Source organism: Ischnura elegans, chromosome 7 (assembly GCF_921293095.1).
Source record: "Ischnura elegans chromosome 7, ioIscEleg1.1, whole genome shotgun sequence".
NCBI classification, from domain to species: Eukaryota; Metazoa; Arthropoda; class Insecta; order Odonata; family Coenagrionidae; genus Ischnura; species Ischnura elegans.
In genome coordinates, this window is record NC_060252.1 from 77,420,896 (window position 1) to 77,437,883 (window position 16,988).

Below are 16,988 nucleotides of genomic sequence, written 5' to 3' on the forward strand. Positions count from 1 at the left end.
TATTGAGATACAAAGTACGATATTTGAGTGCGCAAGTCAAGGCAATATTAGATTTTGAAGTGTGTCATATTTTCAATATTATGATACTTCAGTCATAGCCGTCTTGTGATTTTAGTGGTTTCCTAATGATTATTTCTGCTGAATGTGTTCTAATTACATTGTTCTTTTTTACTTTTCAGCTCTGCCTGCTGCTAGTTTTCCGCTTAGCTCTGCTACAAGGATCTCTGCCAAGATTCTCCGTGCAAGATAATCCAACTGCTTTCCATCCGAGCCGTCATGTCAGGTAAATATTGATATCCTTGATTTGTTTAAAGCTACAAGTTTATTTGTTTTCTATTGTGGAGTCTAGTTTAAACTCTTCAAACAGTTACCTTACTTTAGCGTTTTTTATTCCCAAAAGATTTTTTCCATTCATCTGTCTTTCAGTGTGGCTCTTTGTGAGGCCGAAAGAGGTGTTTAGAGATTACAGAGGTATTTCGGGTCGCAAAATGGTCAGTAAAAAGTAAATAAATATATATGTAACGGAAGTACTCTCAAGCCTACCAATTGGTAATATAGAAAATCTGATATTATTAAGCCATTTTGAAGGAGTAATCATCAATTCGTGAAAATAGTGAATATTTCAGTTACTATGCAAAATGAAAATGTTGATATAAAAGCAAACACTTGATCAGAAGATCCATGAATATTTTAATAGCATATTCTTCTTGCGTTTCTGGATTTTTTCATCAGAAATAATCTCTTATTGGCCTCTATCTATCATTTAAGAATGCAAAGCACAGAAAAAGCTTGGTCAAAGAGTCCCGAGTCGAGACTTTTCCGGAGAGCACTTTATTACTGATATCATCAGGTTCTTAATTTTTACCAAATGATACGTCGCGGAACGCTTGACTGAGTGTATTCTAGAAAATTCATCAGATCACTATGGAATGAATCGCAAACATAATCACGTTTTATGAGAGAATGGAATCGAGATTTGAGTTGAATGTAAATTCAGATTAATCGTTGTGACTTAAGGCAGGAAGTGCAGTTTGTTTTTGAGTTTGACGTTACGTTCTCTCGCAATCTCACGTTGACATGAGGGTGTGGATTTTCGTGTCCTACCCCTTCCTCTCCTGTCTCATATATGTTTACGAGGCTGATGTGCCTGAAGTTAGAAGAGCGAGGAACTTAAGGATTTTATGTTTATTGAGCGAATTAAGCGCGTTGGCTGTAGGTTCTCCTCTCTCAGCATCTGCTCCTCTGGAATTTCCTCTGGTGGAAGGAGTGATGACGCCGAGAATGTCACCATGTCAACCAATCTTCCAACCCGCTTCGAACTCGGCTGCGCCTTGCCAACGAAACCACCCTCCTCGCACCGCTATCACTCGGGAAAGAGGTACGGTTCCGTACTGGGGTCTTCGAAAGGGAAAGGAGGATAGGTGAGTAAGCCTCAAGCTAAGACTACGGGATTAATGGCTGAGAATGCTATCTCTCAGCTGCCATGGAGCATGATTTAAGGATAAGGCAGGCTCAATCAGCTATCATGGATAAGATAAATAGAAAATACGCCATCGAGCGCAATCCATGCTGTGTCCTTCAATGTGTATCTATTTCTCAAAACACTTTCGCCTCATTTTGAGTGTCTAAGATAAAAATTTCTCAGTTCACATCTAAACCCATTCATTTCTCCGGTGTCAGTAGCATCAGAAAAGAAAGAAGAAAAGAATACTATAGTATAGAAGGAATAGAAAGAAAGAAAAGTAGAATCGTACATACCCGGTGTATTTCTCATTAGGTGATAAATATCGTCCTATGAGATAATTTATCATCATTGTTCACTGTATAAGTACAATATATTACAAAGGTTCATCATAGTTTTTAGCATTGCTTTCATTCATGAAATCATTGGTTTCAAGCGCTATTTTGTAGAAGATAACATGCATATAAAAATCAGTTCGTACTTCCATCGGTTACACAATGCAAACCGTGCAGTATGCATACTGATGAAAAATATTTTACCCTCGCATTAAAAATTCCAGTAGAAGTATATACGAGGTGGTATATATAGTTCCTAGTTCCGAATTTTCCGTTTTGGGATAAAATAGACAAATTATATCGAGCCCCTGTGGGTAAATTTCCTCATAAAATGAGATTCCTATCCCAAATGGGCAACTTACGGTATTGATATATTATAAAACCATGTATAAAAGCGTTTGCAGAGCCATTTTTAACGACCTTCCTTGTTGCCCTAATTCATGGAGAGATAACACATGTAAAAATGAGAAGAAGGGTAAGCATCTTAGCGCCAAGGAAAGTTTTCGCGGGTAAATCTGACGAGGTTCTTGGTTTTGAAACAGCAAAAGTTTCATATCGTAGGGGATACACCGTAAATAACTTTAGTTAATAAAATTATGGCTCAATTTCGGTGTTGTTCCTCATGTTACTTTTAATTTACTCAGGGTAAGTATACAGATTTTTAGAATTCCTATTACTATGGGCTTTGGTTATGGTGGGTCGAGCCTGATTGGATATGAATAATATAGAGTTCACGCTAGCTTAATTTTTGGGAAATTCCTTTTATTTCTTGGATATAGACAGTTACTTATACCACTTATTTTTTAAGTGCGCGACCCGGGTTTCAATGAGTAATCATCATCATCAGGCGCTAATTACGATGATGATGATTACTCATTGAAACCCGGGTCGCGCACTTAAAAAATAAGTGGTATAAGTAACTGTCTATATCCAGGAAATAATAGAATACCACAAAGTTAACCAAGAATTAGTGAAATTCCTTTTAGTTGAATTTTAAAATAATTATCTCCATAGAAAAAATTCATTCCGTAATGCGTGATTTTACTTTTTCAGTCAAGCAGAGAATTATCTTTGCACTAATTAGCCAAATATTTTTCATAATAATCGGTAGGGTTATATTAACGCAGTATGGAAAGTTGGTAAGACGTTATTACCATCACCGCAAGGAGTGCGCTACAAGTATCGTGAAAAAATCACCAAAGAAAGTTTTTAATCCTGTCCCGGCTTTCAATTGTAGTCCATTTCCTATGCCATTAAAGCTTGTGTCATGACCCACATTGCGTATTGGTACCGTTTTGCCTGTACCCTTGGTTTAAGTTGTGAACTGTGGCGATGGGCGCAATTTATCTGAAGAAGGCGCTGAGTACCAACGCTGGTTATTACTCTCCCTCCCTATCGTCAGATTTATCCTGGATGACATAGGCGGCAGAATTTGCCGGGAAAGCAATTTGCATGTACCGACAGCACGTGATTCATCACGTTGGCAACCAAACCGAAGGAACGCAGCTCAAATTTCTTGCAGGGAATTTGTCCTCGATGTCTGAAATCTATAGGGTACGCTAACTACCACCGTTAAAATGCAACGCAACATTTAATTAATATTCTGAAAGAAATTTTAATGAACAAATCCGATTTACATATCTGAATTCATCTTGTTTGGCGTTTATAGATAAAAAAAATAGTTGATATGAATAACGCATAATTATCTACCGAATCTAAGATTATTCGAATATGTTCTCAAATACGAATCTAACACTTATGATAATTTGCTCAAATATGAAAGTTAGCCAACAGTGTACTAATTATTCTGTCTATTCAGGGGCAAGGTTAAAAAAATCAATGTACTGGCAGCAGTCCTGAACAAATATATCTTGTGGCATATTCAGTTATTCTCAAATGAAACCTTTATCTTGGGTATTTAACAATCATGAAGAATTGCAAATGAACCATTTTTATGAGTTTTATCGAGATTTATGTTTCATTTTCTGCACACAATACATATTTTCTTGTGTTGATGAATTTTATTCCATTTGGTGGATGAATCTTTGCAAAAATGTTGGTTCCCAAGCCAAAGTGGTGTAGTAGAATAGAAGTTTTTGGGGTGAGTCAACTACAGGACCTTTTGTACCGGTCATTGTTCTTAATGTAAAAAGGAGCTTATTTTTCCATTATGGCTTTCAGTACTGAAGGACCTTTTGTAGTTTGACATTACGAGAATTTTACTCTGCCCGTATTCATGATGTAGAGGATAGCATTTTTGATGGCATCTATTATTCTACTCAGAACGACTGGTATTTCCTTGTCGCAATGGTCGCAAATATGTCTCCTACGTATAAGTGAATATTTCATGGATTCTGGTAGAACGTGTATCACTCTATGACGGCAGTCGCAGCTATCACAGTGGGTGACATGATTTTCGTCGTTGAAAATTTTCTCACGTCTTAATTTTTATATTCTTTCAGCCTGATCTCTGTGCACGTTGAATTTGGTTGCTAGCCAATTATCGAATGTTATTTTGAACTCGTTGTAGTCGTACAAGACCAAAAATTATACTTTTTCGGTAGTAATCTCATGGAAAAATATCTAGTTGTGTGTCTTGCAGATAAGGCTTTCTTTTTTTCTGTGCTGCATCATGATATATTGCGAAAATTTAAGTCAAACGGACCGGTTAACTTTAAGTTGCGATATAGTTAGTCATCGTTCCCATCGTCACTTATGCCATAACCTATGGCGAATATACCTTACAAGAACTTGGTAGTGGTCGCAATCGAGTGTTATACTCTCGTACCCTTTCAACGGTGCTTTAGTCATTATTGGCAAAATAGGCTGGCTGCCGACAGTTTTTTCTTACAGCTCATTACAATTTTCCTGAGCATTTAATAAATTATTCATTAGATCGGTATTCGTTTTGTATCCAGTGGATCAATAAATTCACCTCTCTCTATTCTAATCTGACTTAGTCAACTCTCCTTAATTGGTTCCATGAAGCCCCTGTGCCCACCTATTTCCGCAAGGTAGGGATCTTGATTGATGAAAACGTAATCAGCACCTCGTGAAAGAAACTGAAGTATTTTATTGCTTAGCATCAAGTTATTATCTCCTTGAAACAGGGGAAGGTTAATGAAAAATATGTGATACGTTATTGGAAAGTAAAATCAAGGTCTAAATCTGTTATACATAGCTTTATCGTTTCCACTACACAACCTCCTTTAGGAGATGACGCAAGGCACTTCACTTTCCAAATTCACGGAAGGAAAATTCATGAGGACCTGATGAGAGGCTCAGGAGGCTAAGGAAGGAAGGCGAGGCGGAAGTTGGCTCATCTTGGAAAGATTGGCGCATTTATTTAGCCGAGGAAAGTGGCTCTCTTTCCCGGTTAGTCCAAAGACGCGAGATAATGCCTGGTGAAGTTTATTTTTTATTCATAATCTAATACAGGAAGATTTTCATTGCTAAACCCCTTCCTCCATTTACTGCGTTGAAAGGGAAAAAAGGTAATTATTTTCTTCATTTCACTCTTGCTACCTACGTTATTTATTAAATTTTCTCTTGTGCGCAGTTACCTTTCCATTTAGGAGGCTATACTGGATTGTCTTTAAGGATGTTTTCTTTAAAAAAATATTCCTTTTAAAAATCTCAAGAGGTGTAACGAAGGTCAAGAGCTCTGCTGTTTTAGCCTATTCGCTGGTTCTATTCTATTTATTTTTCCTGCTTCTATAACATCTCATGCGAGGTTGTTTATTTTTCATTTCACTTCAGCATTCTTCTTAGTAATTTCGTAGCTTTCTACGAAAAACTTGGTCTGGATTTTTCCCGGCCGCTTTTGCTCTACATGAAATATGAGTAAAAAGAAGAAGAGGGAGTTAATTGATCATGAATTTTCAATATTTTACCATCTGATTTTTAATTTTCGTAACAGGTGAATTTATAGATTCCTCATTTTTAAGTGTGGTACATAATTTGATATAACTCCCTATTGTTTACCATTAAACGATCATTATATATGACTCTTAAGTACTCCAACTTCACATGAAAAATTTCTTTCTGTGACAAAAAAAATTTCGGAAATATTTTCAATAATTATTGAATTATTTGAAACCAAAAGTCAAAAGCGAAAAAAATCATTTTGACTATCTTTTTTTATTTCAGTCCACTATGCATTGGTTCTGTATTATGCCTTTTGAATGAACTTTTCGTAAAATCTCCGTCTAAAATTGTGCTCCAGAGGATTATTTTTTAATATCGGCTCATCCCATTCCCCCGTGATTTTTCTTTCCGCCCCATATACTCACTTTCCGCCTCTTTCCTGCATTCTTTTTCGTCATTTTTCCCCTTTACCTTCCTTCCTCCATTTCTCCTTCGTCTTCTTTCGTCCCTCTCCCCTACGATGCTACCCACACCACCCTTCCTCCGTAGGCCTTCGCGTATTCCACTTCTCTCTCTCCTCTTTATCCATTCCGACTGTAGTCTCGCGTCTTCATATATCAGGCGCCTAATTGAATTCCTAGCCGCTGTCAGCATCCCCTTGCCTACCTCATAAAGGAGATCCTTAGGTGAGTAATGGGGGTGGTGCGGGAGTGTGTGGGTGCGGCTCCCTTTCCCCGCCCACTCGCCCGCACCACCGCACCACGAGCGGCTGCCTGCGACGGAGATGAACGCAGGGACGATTTCCCTCTCGGGGACCTCCACTCTTGAGTTAAGGACCTAGGTAGTTAGGATGTGCACTGGAAGTGACAAAAATCTTCGTGTTCCGATTTTGAAAGAAATACGAAAATTTTCAGTCATTTATAGTATTCTAGTATTATTCAAGTATTTTGATTTTGTGGTGTATAAAATTTCCGGTCTGCTTTACTAATTGGCAAGATTGTTACGTCCGAGTTAAAGGAGTAGCCTTGGAAAGAGTCTTTCCCCGAAGGCAAAGTACGTCTCACAACTCATCCAAAGGTCGGAGAAAATGAACTCTTTTGCTATCGTTCGCAGAAATCGTTCCATTATACTTCGATTGCAAATCTGAAGTATAATGGAACGATTTCCTCTTGGGGTACTCACCGAGTTAATGGTGTAGGCAGTTAGGATGTGTACTGGAATTGAAAAAATCCTCGTGTGCCAAGTTTGAAAATACGAGCATTTTCAGGAATTTTTGGTATTCCAATATTATTCAAGTATTTAGATTTTATTTGCTTAGAAATTATCTAGTCTGTTTTATTAACCTTTAGTGACAATTTAGGGTAGCACGTTACCCCAGGCTCAGAAAATGTGAATTTATCGGTGAAAAACGTTTGAAATTGATGCAAGGTAGTACAATTGTTGGTAGTAGACAAGTGACTTGTGATCGGCAGAAAGTGTGAATTGTGATCCCGTTACATGGGAACCGGAAAAAAACGCGTGGGGGTACTTTGGGCGTTCCATTTGTTGGCGTGGGGGAAATAGTTACCCCAGTATGACCGCAACCGCTGCACAAATCAGGTTTATTTCGAAACAACGTGTTTGTGGTGTCAATCGTCAAATTAATGGGAGTTTTTAATTTTTTAGAGCTAAATGTGCGAGCAAATAAAAAATAGAAGAACGAGGGTTAGACGTTCGTCCTGTAGACGGCCGGATTATGAAGATAATCGGTTGCCTCTGCGCATGACATATAAAATATAGATTAATACACTTTTTTCAGTCCTGAAATTTATTTTATTTTTTCATTTTATTCTCAAACCACCGAATACAGCTCTCATAGACCCTTTTATATCGGGGTATTCAACAAATTTAACAATGAAACGTATACGGACAACTATGCCCTGGTTAGGGGAAACTTACTCAGGCGGGACTCGAACCCGCGACCTCATGTTTGGCAGGTGAGGACTTTAACCCGCCGCCACCGAGGCCGGCAAAATAATTAGAGATATCTCAGTGAATGCGCGGGTTTCTTTTTTCTCAGCGTTTCATCATGGGTATCACCCGTACTCAAAAGCCATAATCAAATTCAAGCGAGGGTACTTTGCTGATTTGACATAAAGCCATTTAGGAATTTATGCCATTTTTGTGGCCATACCTACTAATTTGAGTGGACATTTTGCTACATGCCGCTTTCAAATCCGGAATAAGGAAAAATTTGGAAAACATCTTTTATTCTTCAACGTGCTGTCGAACCAAATGTTGATTTTTAGTTTTGTAAACCGGTTTAAAAGAAGAAATACGTCGTTATGACAAGGTTAGCAGGTATGAGAGAGGAATGGAGAACTGCGTCAAACCAATCTTAGGATTATTGACTGATCATGATGATTATGAAACCGGTGTAATAAAAGATATTACTTTAACATGGATGTGGTATTCAAATTGGTGTAATGATTTATACATAGCGGTGCATTTTACGAAACAATTCAGTGTGCCATATAATTTTGCATAAAACATGTCTGCGTCTGGTTTGTGCTACGGATTACCCTCGTTAGTGAAAATCCTTGAAATAGGTCCTTGAAACCACGGGTATTTGGTCACCGTACCCTTGCGAAATAGACCATCGTCGTCTCAACGATCATCTGATACAGAGGCGATAAAGTAGAACCACGTCTGACGCTCGCCTGGGTACATTAACGACGGGGCGGAGCCTTTTCTCGGCAGTTCGTATGCTTTATAGCTGCAGCGTCTCCTTGATGCAGTTATATGAACCACCTATAAGGATTTCCTTTCGGAAATTAACGATAGAAATATGAGTTGGAAGTTATATGACGTAAAAAAAATGGCCATTCCATAAATACTGCCGAATTTAGCAAAAGGATATAATTTACAAGAAATGTGTGACGTCGTTAAATTAATCTGTGACATGGTTAATGGGGTAGTTTGGATGAAAAACGTCACCTTTAGAGATCTAAAATGGCGTTTCAATCGAAATTTGTAATAATCACATCAAAGATATTTATTAATTAACATTAAATAAATTGAAATTTAATCTCAAATGTAAAAGGTATGGTTGTTCTTTTTGTAATGGAATGTGTCATCTGTTTATTTTATTGTGAGATTTGAGGGTGTGTGTGTGTGGGAGTTTTTTTAAGTAGGGAGGGAAGTATTTTCGGTTGTCTTTTGTTTTTGTGCAATAAAGTAGTCGTCGATGTCACTGGATCAACCTCTCGTTCTTAATTCTCTCTCATCTGAAGTATACAAATCCTAACAGTTCTTTATGAAAACACTTAATTCTCTCTCTGCTGAAGTACCCAAACTCTAACAGTTATTTGCGAAAACACTGTCATCAACTATATCATGGTTACGTTTTTGATGAAAAAGTTTTTTTCTTTTTAAAATTTCTGTATGAGATAAAATAACAGTTCAAATGAATGCAATTTGTGAGTACCTAAACGTGGATTTTTTTCCGCGAACCGTAAGAGACTATAACAACAGCTTCAGGAGTTATAAATAGGTTAGTTTACTGGTAGTGTATCTTAGTCGCATACCTTATGCATTATTTAATGAAAAATTTTGAATTTTCTTGGCATTTATTGAGCAAGTTTAGCAAATTATTGCTGCACAGACCGATTACCTTCAGGAGTTTGGTACAGCAGATTTTGTGTCATATTTAGTGTACATGACACGTATTGCAGTTAATGGAAATGAAGTTAAATCCCCTGGTGCATGTTGGCAATGTTTCACCCCCTGCCAAACACCTCTGTAGGTGGCTTGCAGGGTAGTAATGTAAATGCCACGAAACGGTGCGTATTTAAAAATATTTTTCGTACACCATAAATATATTATTCGAATCATAGCAATAGACAGTATTGATTATCTCTAGCATTACTTCCCGTGCCTGTCTTTCCCTTACATTAAAGGTAAAACATTATAAATTATTTATCACCATGTTTTTTTTTTACTTCTATTTGACAGCTATTTACAAAGATTTAAATGTCGATTTTTGCTCTAAAAGGTTAGGTATTATCTGTAATTTTCGCTATCATCATTGTGAATTCGTTTCAGTCTGATTAAAATAGCTGAGAAGAATTAACTGCTGTATGATTATGATCAACTGTATCGCAGCAGAAACCTCGTCAACGCAAATTGTTCAAACTAATATGGATTTATATCTGAGACTTCACGTTACACGTTTAAAATATTTCTTCAAAAAAAAGGTAGTATTCGGCGATAGGGGCACATATCGTTCTTGATGTCTTTGGTTATTGAGGTTAACATTCTGTCATAGTCATTTCCTTGGTATATATATGATGCGGTAGGTGGCAGTGTTTTGCGGTGAAAAGTGATCTCCTCTCCGCGGAGAAAGGCAGTGGGGAAGCGCTTCAGGCAACAGTGTCTTGGAGAAGGAAACTGGGAAAGAAAGGGAGGTCGAACGTTATTTATGCAAAGTGAAGGACGTGCTGAAGATAGGACGCTGACGGACGTTTGACGGAGTGAAAGGGGAAAGGTTTCCAGGATCTTGTGTATGGAATAATATAGTAAGCAAGACGGAATTCCTCGAAGAAACGTGTGGATACCAAAAGTAGGGAGAGAGAGAGAGTTCATTCCCTGTGTTCGAGAAAAAATGATGCGTCTGAATGACGTGACTGCGTTTGCAAGAAGAGTCTCTTTGGTATGCAGAACTATAGCGCTGTGAAACCGACCTACATTCATCATTGTGTCACTTGTTACAGTTTTTATTATTCATGAAAATTGTCGTGTTGGAAATATACCAATCCATTTGGTTCTTGCATCATCTACCAATCAAGCCCGTATTTTATTCGATGGTATTAATATGCTTTTTAGGAAGACTAATCAAATTTGGACGGAAATAAAAATAGGAAATGTGTAACTAAGGAGAAATTAGTGTTCAAATTACATGCATATGTGATTAAGGTTGACTTTACCATCGTGATAACAGATATGCAGAATTCCATTTATTTCTGTCTAACTTTTACGGGCAAAATCCCCTCCATTTATTTAATTAATAGCGGGCGATGTTTCAGTTATCGAAGCTGCTATGATCATCAAATATGCGACTGGAGTAAAAGACGGGAAGAAATGAATTTCTCTTAGTAGTGTTAGTGAATGAGTAGTATCGATGCCATCTTCTTTGATTCTTAAGTCAGAGATCATTGTCCCCCATTTCCAGCAGCTGAACCATAATTAGTTTAGTTACTTTCCAAGACGAGGTTTTAAAGTTACATTTTAAGCTTTTTGTCGAATGTCTTTTGTAACTTTCTGTGTGTTTTAGCTGATATTTTTTAATTCCCAATGGAACATAGCACTAATTATCACGTATAATACTGCAGATAATGTTGAAGTTTCTTAGCTTAATATGGTTGTTCTACTCTTGAAATTTCAGTCCTTCCCTCTCCTACTCTAGTTATAATTCTGCTCAGATTAAGATTCTAAATTTGCAAAGTTTCCAGAAACCACTTTGAAAGAGGAAGCAGAAAGTTTTCTTCTGAATGTGTTGTCTCCTCGTGCACGCCACCTTGATATTACACTCATTCGAAATGGGTAGACATCTTTTTGACTGCCAAATTCGATAATTATCACATAATACAGTACACTTGGTTTCCCTCTCAAGATCTTTGTCCTTGCCACGATATATTTTCATATCACATCTCGATGTATTAAAATATGCCATGACGATGAATTTGTAAAATAATCATGTTGCTTTTTTAAATAAATAGCAAAATAAATTAGCAAAAATTACTTGTTCAACATGATACTACTGTGCCGGCTTATTTACGGTATTGTCCAGTACTTCATCGTAGCTTTAAGATAGTTCTGATGCTATTCATTGTATTCGAAAAAAGTTTATAGAACATGAGCCTCATGTTTCAACGACATTCCTTACGCAAACATCCTCAGTAGAATTTTCCGGAAAACTAGCGCAGAATATATATGGAGTTAGTAGAGCCAGGAATCAAAGCAGGTATTTATCCTTCAGCTCAGATTTTCCAGGGCATATAGCGTTCGTTCTCTCATGAGTAAAAGCCGCTTCTCCTTGAAGCTTTGCTTCTTCCCTCTGAGCGACGAACGATGAATTCATTAAATTCCGGCGTTTAAATTGTTGCTTCATGGTTGACCGATAACCTAACCTATCTTTGTCAGCCGCAGAGGGCCGAGGGAGAGATTTTTTTCCTGGCCATTCGTCTGCTTTGCTCTCGCTGTGACTTCATTTGCAAGAGGAAGGGCTGAGGTGGAAAAAAAAAGGATATGCGATTAATCTTGCACGTCAGAGAGCATTTTTGCTTTGATGTGCTCTAAAGGATCGTTTCTACATTCGAAAGGGATCACAACAACTTCCCGCTTCAAATGGTGGCACGAATTTAGCACGCTTTGCGAAGGTTTTTTACTTTTCCTACGCCATGACTTGCGTAACAGCTAGTCAAATATTCTCTTTTCTAAGACTTTTTTGATGCATCTCAATGCTTGGATGGAGTCTTTCAGCTTTCAGCGAGAGTATTAAGTCTATTTTTTTGCATTTACAGGTCATGAAAACGTTTACTAGGGTGAGATTAGCTTGTTCATGCTCTAGCGGTCATACGAGAGTGAAGCATTGTAAGTTTTTTTTATCGAAATTGAGGTAATCTTCTTTCTGATTTATGAGAGCATTAAATGGTTTATTATAATAGATACAATTAAGGTCTACGCTCAACTAGTTTATATGTATAACTATAATTTTCAAATACAGTAAACCGGGTCAGGATTTCTATCAAGCCCCGAAGACGACAAACGAATCGTTTATTGAAACGTGAGGCGTGATGGGTAACCTAACACGGTGGAAATCCCGCATAATCTTTCAAAATATTGAGTGTGCGTGCAGGTTTTCCTCACTAATAAAACATTTTCTTGTACACTTAATACCGTTTCAGGAATCTTAACCTTACGAGATGAAACACCTGTAGCCTGACCACAAGTCTGGGAGATGTTCCAGGTGCTCTAAACCCCATCTAATGTTTTTAGTGTGAGATGGATTTTCATATTGCAATTACAATATTTACTTGCTTACATAAACCCCAAAAATGCTCCATTGCGCAGCTGGGTGAAAATCGAATACGATTAGAGTTAGTTGCAAGAATAGGGTATAAATTGTAATATAATGAGACGAATATTTGCAGCTATCATTTCTGGGTTAAGTGATTTCAGCTTTCTATATTTGGATAGGTATATTTTCTGACTAGCTTAGTAAAAGTATATTTTTCTATGAACCATAATATGATTTTTTTTACGCTGGGAAGACTATTCATCTTGTTCACTCTGGAACTTAACAGCCACATTTTTGAACTAAAATTATTATTCTCTGATCCTGGCAAATTTAAATAGAATTGAAAATATAAATTTTTGGGTTTATTGTATTCAAAACAGAATTTAAATTATATAGATGACGGTGTTTTGCCAAAGGATCCATCGCTAATACTCTCATTAAGTAAGTTAATAAATTCAAGAATAGTCGTATTACACTGAATAAAACAGGGCGGCATAAATGAAAAGTCCAAATGGATTTGCGAAAATTATTGTAGACACTGAAGTGAGGATTCGAGCATAATGGTATGTTTACAGATGGATCTTTTATAATTAGAACCATTCAACTGAGGTTATATTTCTTTGATCCTAGTAGATTTGAATGGCAGTAAAAATAAACATTTTTGGATTCTTTGTTTCCAAAACGAAATTGAAATTATTTAAATAGAGTTACTTTGCATATGAAACCATTAGCAATATTAAAATTGAGTGAGTCAATAAATTCATGGATAGTTTTATTACCCTTAGAATAAAACAGGGTGGAATAAATGGAAAGTCTTTGGGAATTGGCGGTAAGTAATGCTTTTAGTCATGAAAGAGAGGATTTGAGTGTAATAGGACGCTGGTAGGTTGATCTTCTCAGGTGGATCTCTATAAATTTTTCTTATTGAACTAATGTTTTATATTGCTGATCCTGGTGGAATTAAATGGCAGGAAAAATTAACATTTTTGGAATTTTCGTCTAAAAAACCTAACTGAAATTATTTTATTGACAGTGCTCTGTCAAAGGATCCATTAACAACACCAACATTGAGAAATTTAATAAATTCATGGATAGTTGTATGGCACTGTAGATAAAAGAAATGATGATCAAGTTAATAAATTCAAGGATAGTCCTATTACAATGTGAATAAAACAGGGTGTCATAAATGAAAAGTCAGAGGGTATTTGCGGAAATGCTTGTAGGCACGGAAGGGAGGATTTGAACATAATAGGATGATGGTGGGTCTTGAAAAGGGTTTTACGCGGCTCACGGGGGTTGTTCTTTTGCTAGATATGGCCGCAAGCGAGAGAAAAAATTTTCCCCGCTTCGAGAAAGCGGGCGAGCTGCGGATAAACCTTGAATAAGGCGAGGGCGTTCGGAGAAGGACGGACCGGTGGTAGTAAAGGGTTTAAGGTAGGAAGAGAGCTATGTGTGTCCGTTGCCGCGAGGGAGTTTATCAAGGAGGGCTAGGGAGACACACAGAAAGTAGCCGGAGCACTTAAACTTATTAGTTCTTTTGAGGACTCCCGGTTTTCCTTGTAAGTATTTTTTTTTGTACGTGGTTAGAGAGAGAGGTAGGAAGTAGGTGAAGGGAGTGAGGGGTTGAGGCTTAGTAGGCCCTGAGTCGTGCGGATGAGAAATGAGTCATGTTTACATTAAGGACTCGACGGGCAGAATATCAGAGTAGCGGACCCGAGTGACGAAATTGGAGTTTGCCCAGGGATGTAGGCAAGTTTTATCGTCCAGGAAGAATTTTAAAGGGGCATCGGGTAAAACCACGCTTGCTGCAGAAGAGGTGAGTGTCTTTTTTTTGGGTCAACTGTTTAGAGACGCCGCGGCATTAAAACTCGCTAATTATGCTCGATAAACATTTGCGCCAAGGTAACGTCTTAAGGAATATTTAAATATATTTATGCTACAAATTAACCCGAGCTTTGAGTTAGGAATTTATTTCGGTTTCTAGCGGGACTAGAGGCCCTTTTCAGACCTGCTGAATAATTAATGCTAGAGATTTCTTTTAGGAAGGTTAAGAACCCTGATGAGTGAGGAGGAATTCGTGCGTGAAAAGGGTAAAACCTGAAGTGGCTGAGGCTTTGAAGATTGCCGGTGTTTTAGGAATAATCATGGTGTTTAAACACATTATCGTTGAGCGGGAGGGCTTTAATGCCATGCTCAAACTGGTAACATCCAAAAGAGGGTAATATAACTACTTGCATAAAATACGAAAGAAGAAATTTTTTTCCATATAGTATCATATTAGCGCGTGGATCCAGCTAATCCAATTAGTAGCCTGCGTAACGCTCTCCCATCGCTATAGTTGTTTTCGTGATCTGACCATTCTCCCTGGCGGCAAAGAATTTAACTTTAATGTTAAGGAATTAATCTCGGGTTCTACACTAATTTATTTCTGTCGTATTGGCCGACGTTTCTCAAAACGACTTGTCTGCTATTTTCACGACGTGTTGCTGAATGAATGTCAAATTTCAATTTTTTAGAGTGTACCATTAATTTAGTAATTTTTAGGTAATTTAACTTCACTCCCGTGTCTTAAATTGCCTCGTTCGATTAAAATTAATTGAAGATGGTAAAAGCTTGGTCCAAGGAAGGTTATTTTTCCTTTGAAATGCGCAAATAATTGGTCCTTATCTGAAACTTAAGGCCGAAATCGTCTGTTGGCAGTTTCTCGCTCTGGTTAATAGTTGGACTCTATGAATGATATGTTTTATATTATGAACTAAGATTTATCCATTTTCATAAAATTGTAGAAATGTATTTACTTTCAACAACTTTTATTAAATCTGACTACCTGTATCATTTCTATACATATAAAATGAGTATATCTAAACAAAATGGCTACCTTAATGGCAATCATGCCTTGAGCATATAAAACTCAAATTGTAGAACACAATTCACTCGATAAATGAAAAAATAATATTTCCTTATACATTTCTACCCTAAAGCAATAAATCGTAATTGGAAGGGTATAACCGTTCATAAAAACTTCTTTTATTATGTGTTTTTTTGCGGGAAGTTGGAAATAATTCGTTATTTATTTTGCTGATATCCACCGTAGAATGAGTTTTGGCCCACAAGATATTATTTCGTTAGCGGCTAAATACTGACCGGCCGTCATCAGATACCCGAGTCATTAAAAAAATAATTTAAACATTGCGGTAATTCATAGCAAATGCTAGTTGATGATAGAAAAATTTTCAAACTACATCGGGTGATAATTGCCATCAAATATCCTAAATGAAACTGTAGTATTTTCTTCATAGCTGCAGGAGAACTCTTGAGTTCTAAATGGCCTACATTGAAGAGAGGGAAGGCCTGATTGTTCCACTAACTCACTTTGTAATTTCCACAGCACTTGCCAAAAAGTGATTCAAGTGTTTGTTCGCGGTCGTTGCGGCCATACGGAATTTTATACGTAAAGTTTGCTCCCCTCTTGGAGCGAATTAAGCCGTTATATTACTTATTGGAAAGAAGCATTTAAATCTACTTAAAAATATTATCTACTCCATTAGTCACTTCAAGGAACATGTAGAAGGCAGTGTTTGTACACCAGAAGTTTCCAATAAGAAAATGAAATAAGATTAAATTTTCGTCTAAGTTTCACCACAGAGTAAGCGTGTACTTAGTCTATGGTAAAATGTACACTTAGTCTATGGTTTTATCTAGCTTTTTTTGATTTTTTGATTTTTCGAGGATAAACAGTTGAAAATAAAACACTATAAACGTATTTATAATGTTCACTCGAGTTTAGATACTAGTAAAAAAAATAGTAAAAACAGGCACGGAAATATCAGCTTCATGTTAATTTTTTTGAGAGAATTCCATTGATTCCATTTTCATTCAAGGTAATCATAGAGGGATAAGTAGATGGCAAGAACGATGAAGGAGGACCTCAAATGAAATATATGAAACAGTTAAAGAAGTATGTGTGAGGGAATAAATGCTTGGGTACGAAACAGTCAGCTGATTGGAGGATTTAGTGGAGATCTGCGTCAAACCAATCTTAGGATTGTTAGCCAGGGATGATGAATATTTTTTTAAATTCTAATTCACGTTTTCAGCTTGCACGTCTGAAACGCATTACGTAATACTACGATTTCGACGAAATATTATAATCTTTTTGGATCGCTCAAGCAAATATCAAGATTTGGCAACTCACAGCTTGCAAACTACGTATTTATATCCCAGCAATCTTAGTAGTTTCAGTGAGAAGTAGACGGGGTGGTCTAGA

At 37.1% G+C, this 16,988-nt stretch overlaps 1 protein-coding gene across 1 annotated transcript in view; it reads left to right on the forward strand.

The window, feature by feature from the left end:
* The window catches only part of LOC124162150 (protein O-mannosyl-transferase TMTC1-like), a 956,057-nt gene that overhangs the window by 488,731 nt on the left and 450,338 nt on the right, over positions 1 to 16,988 (forward strand). Inside the window, exon 6 of the mRNA XM_046538572.1 lies at positions 180 to 283. Coding sequence (XP_046394528.1) covers positions 180 to 283 — 104 coding nt within the window. The remainder of the gene's footprint in view (positions 1 to 179; positions 284 to 16,988) is intronic.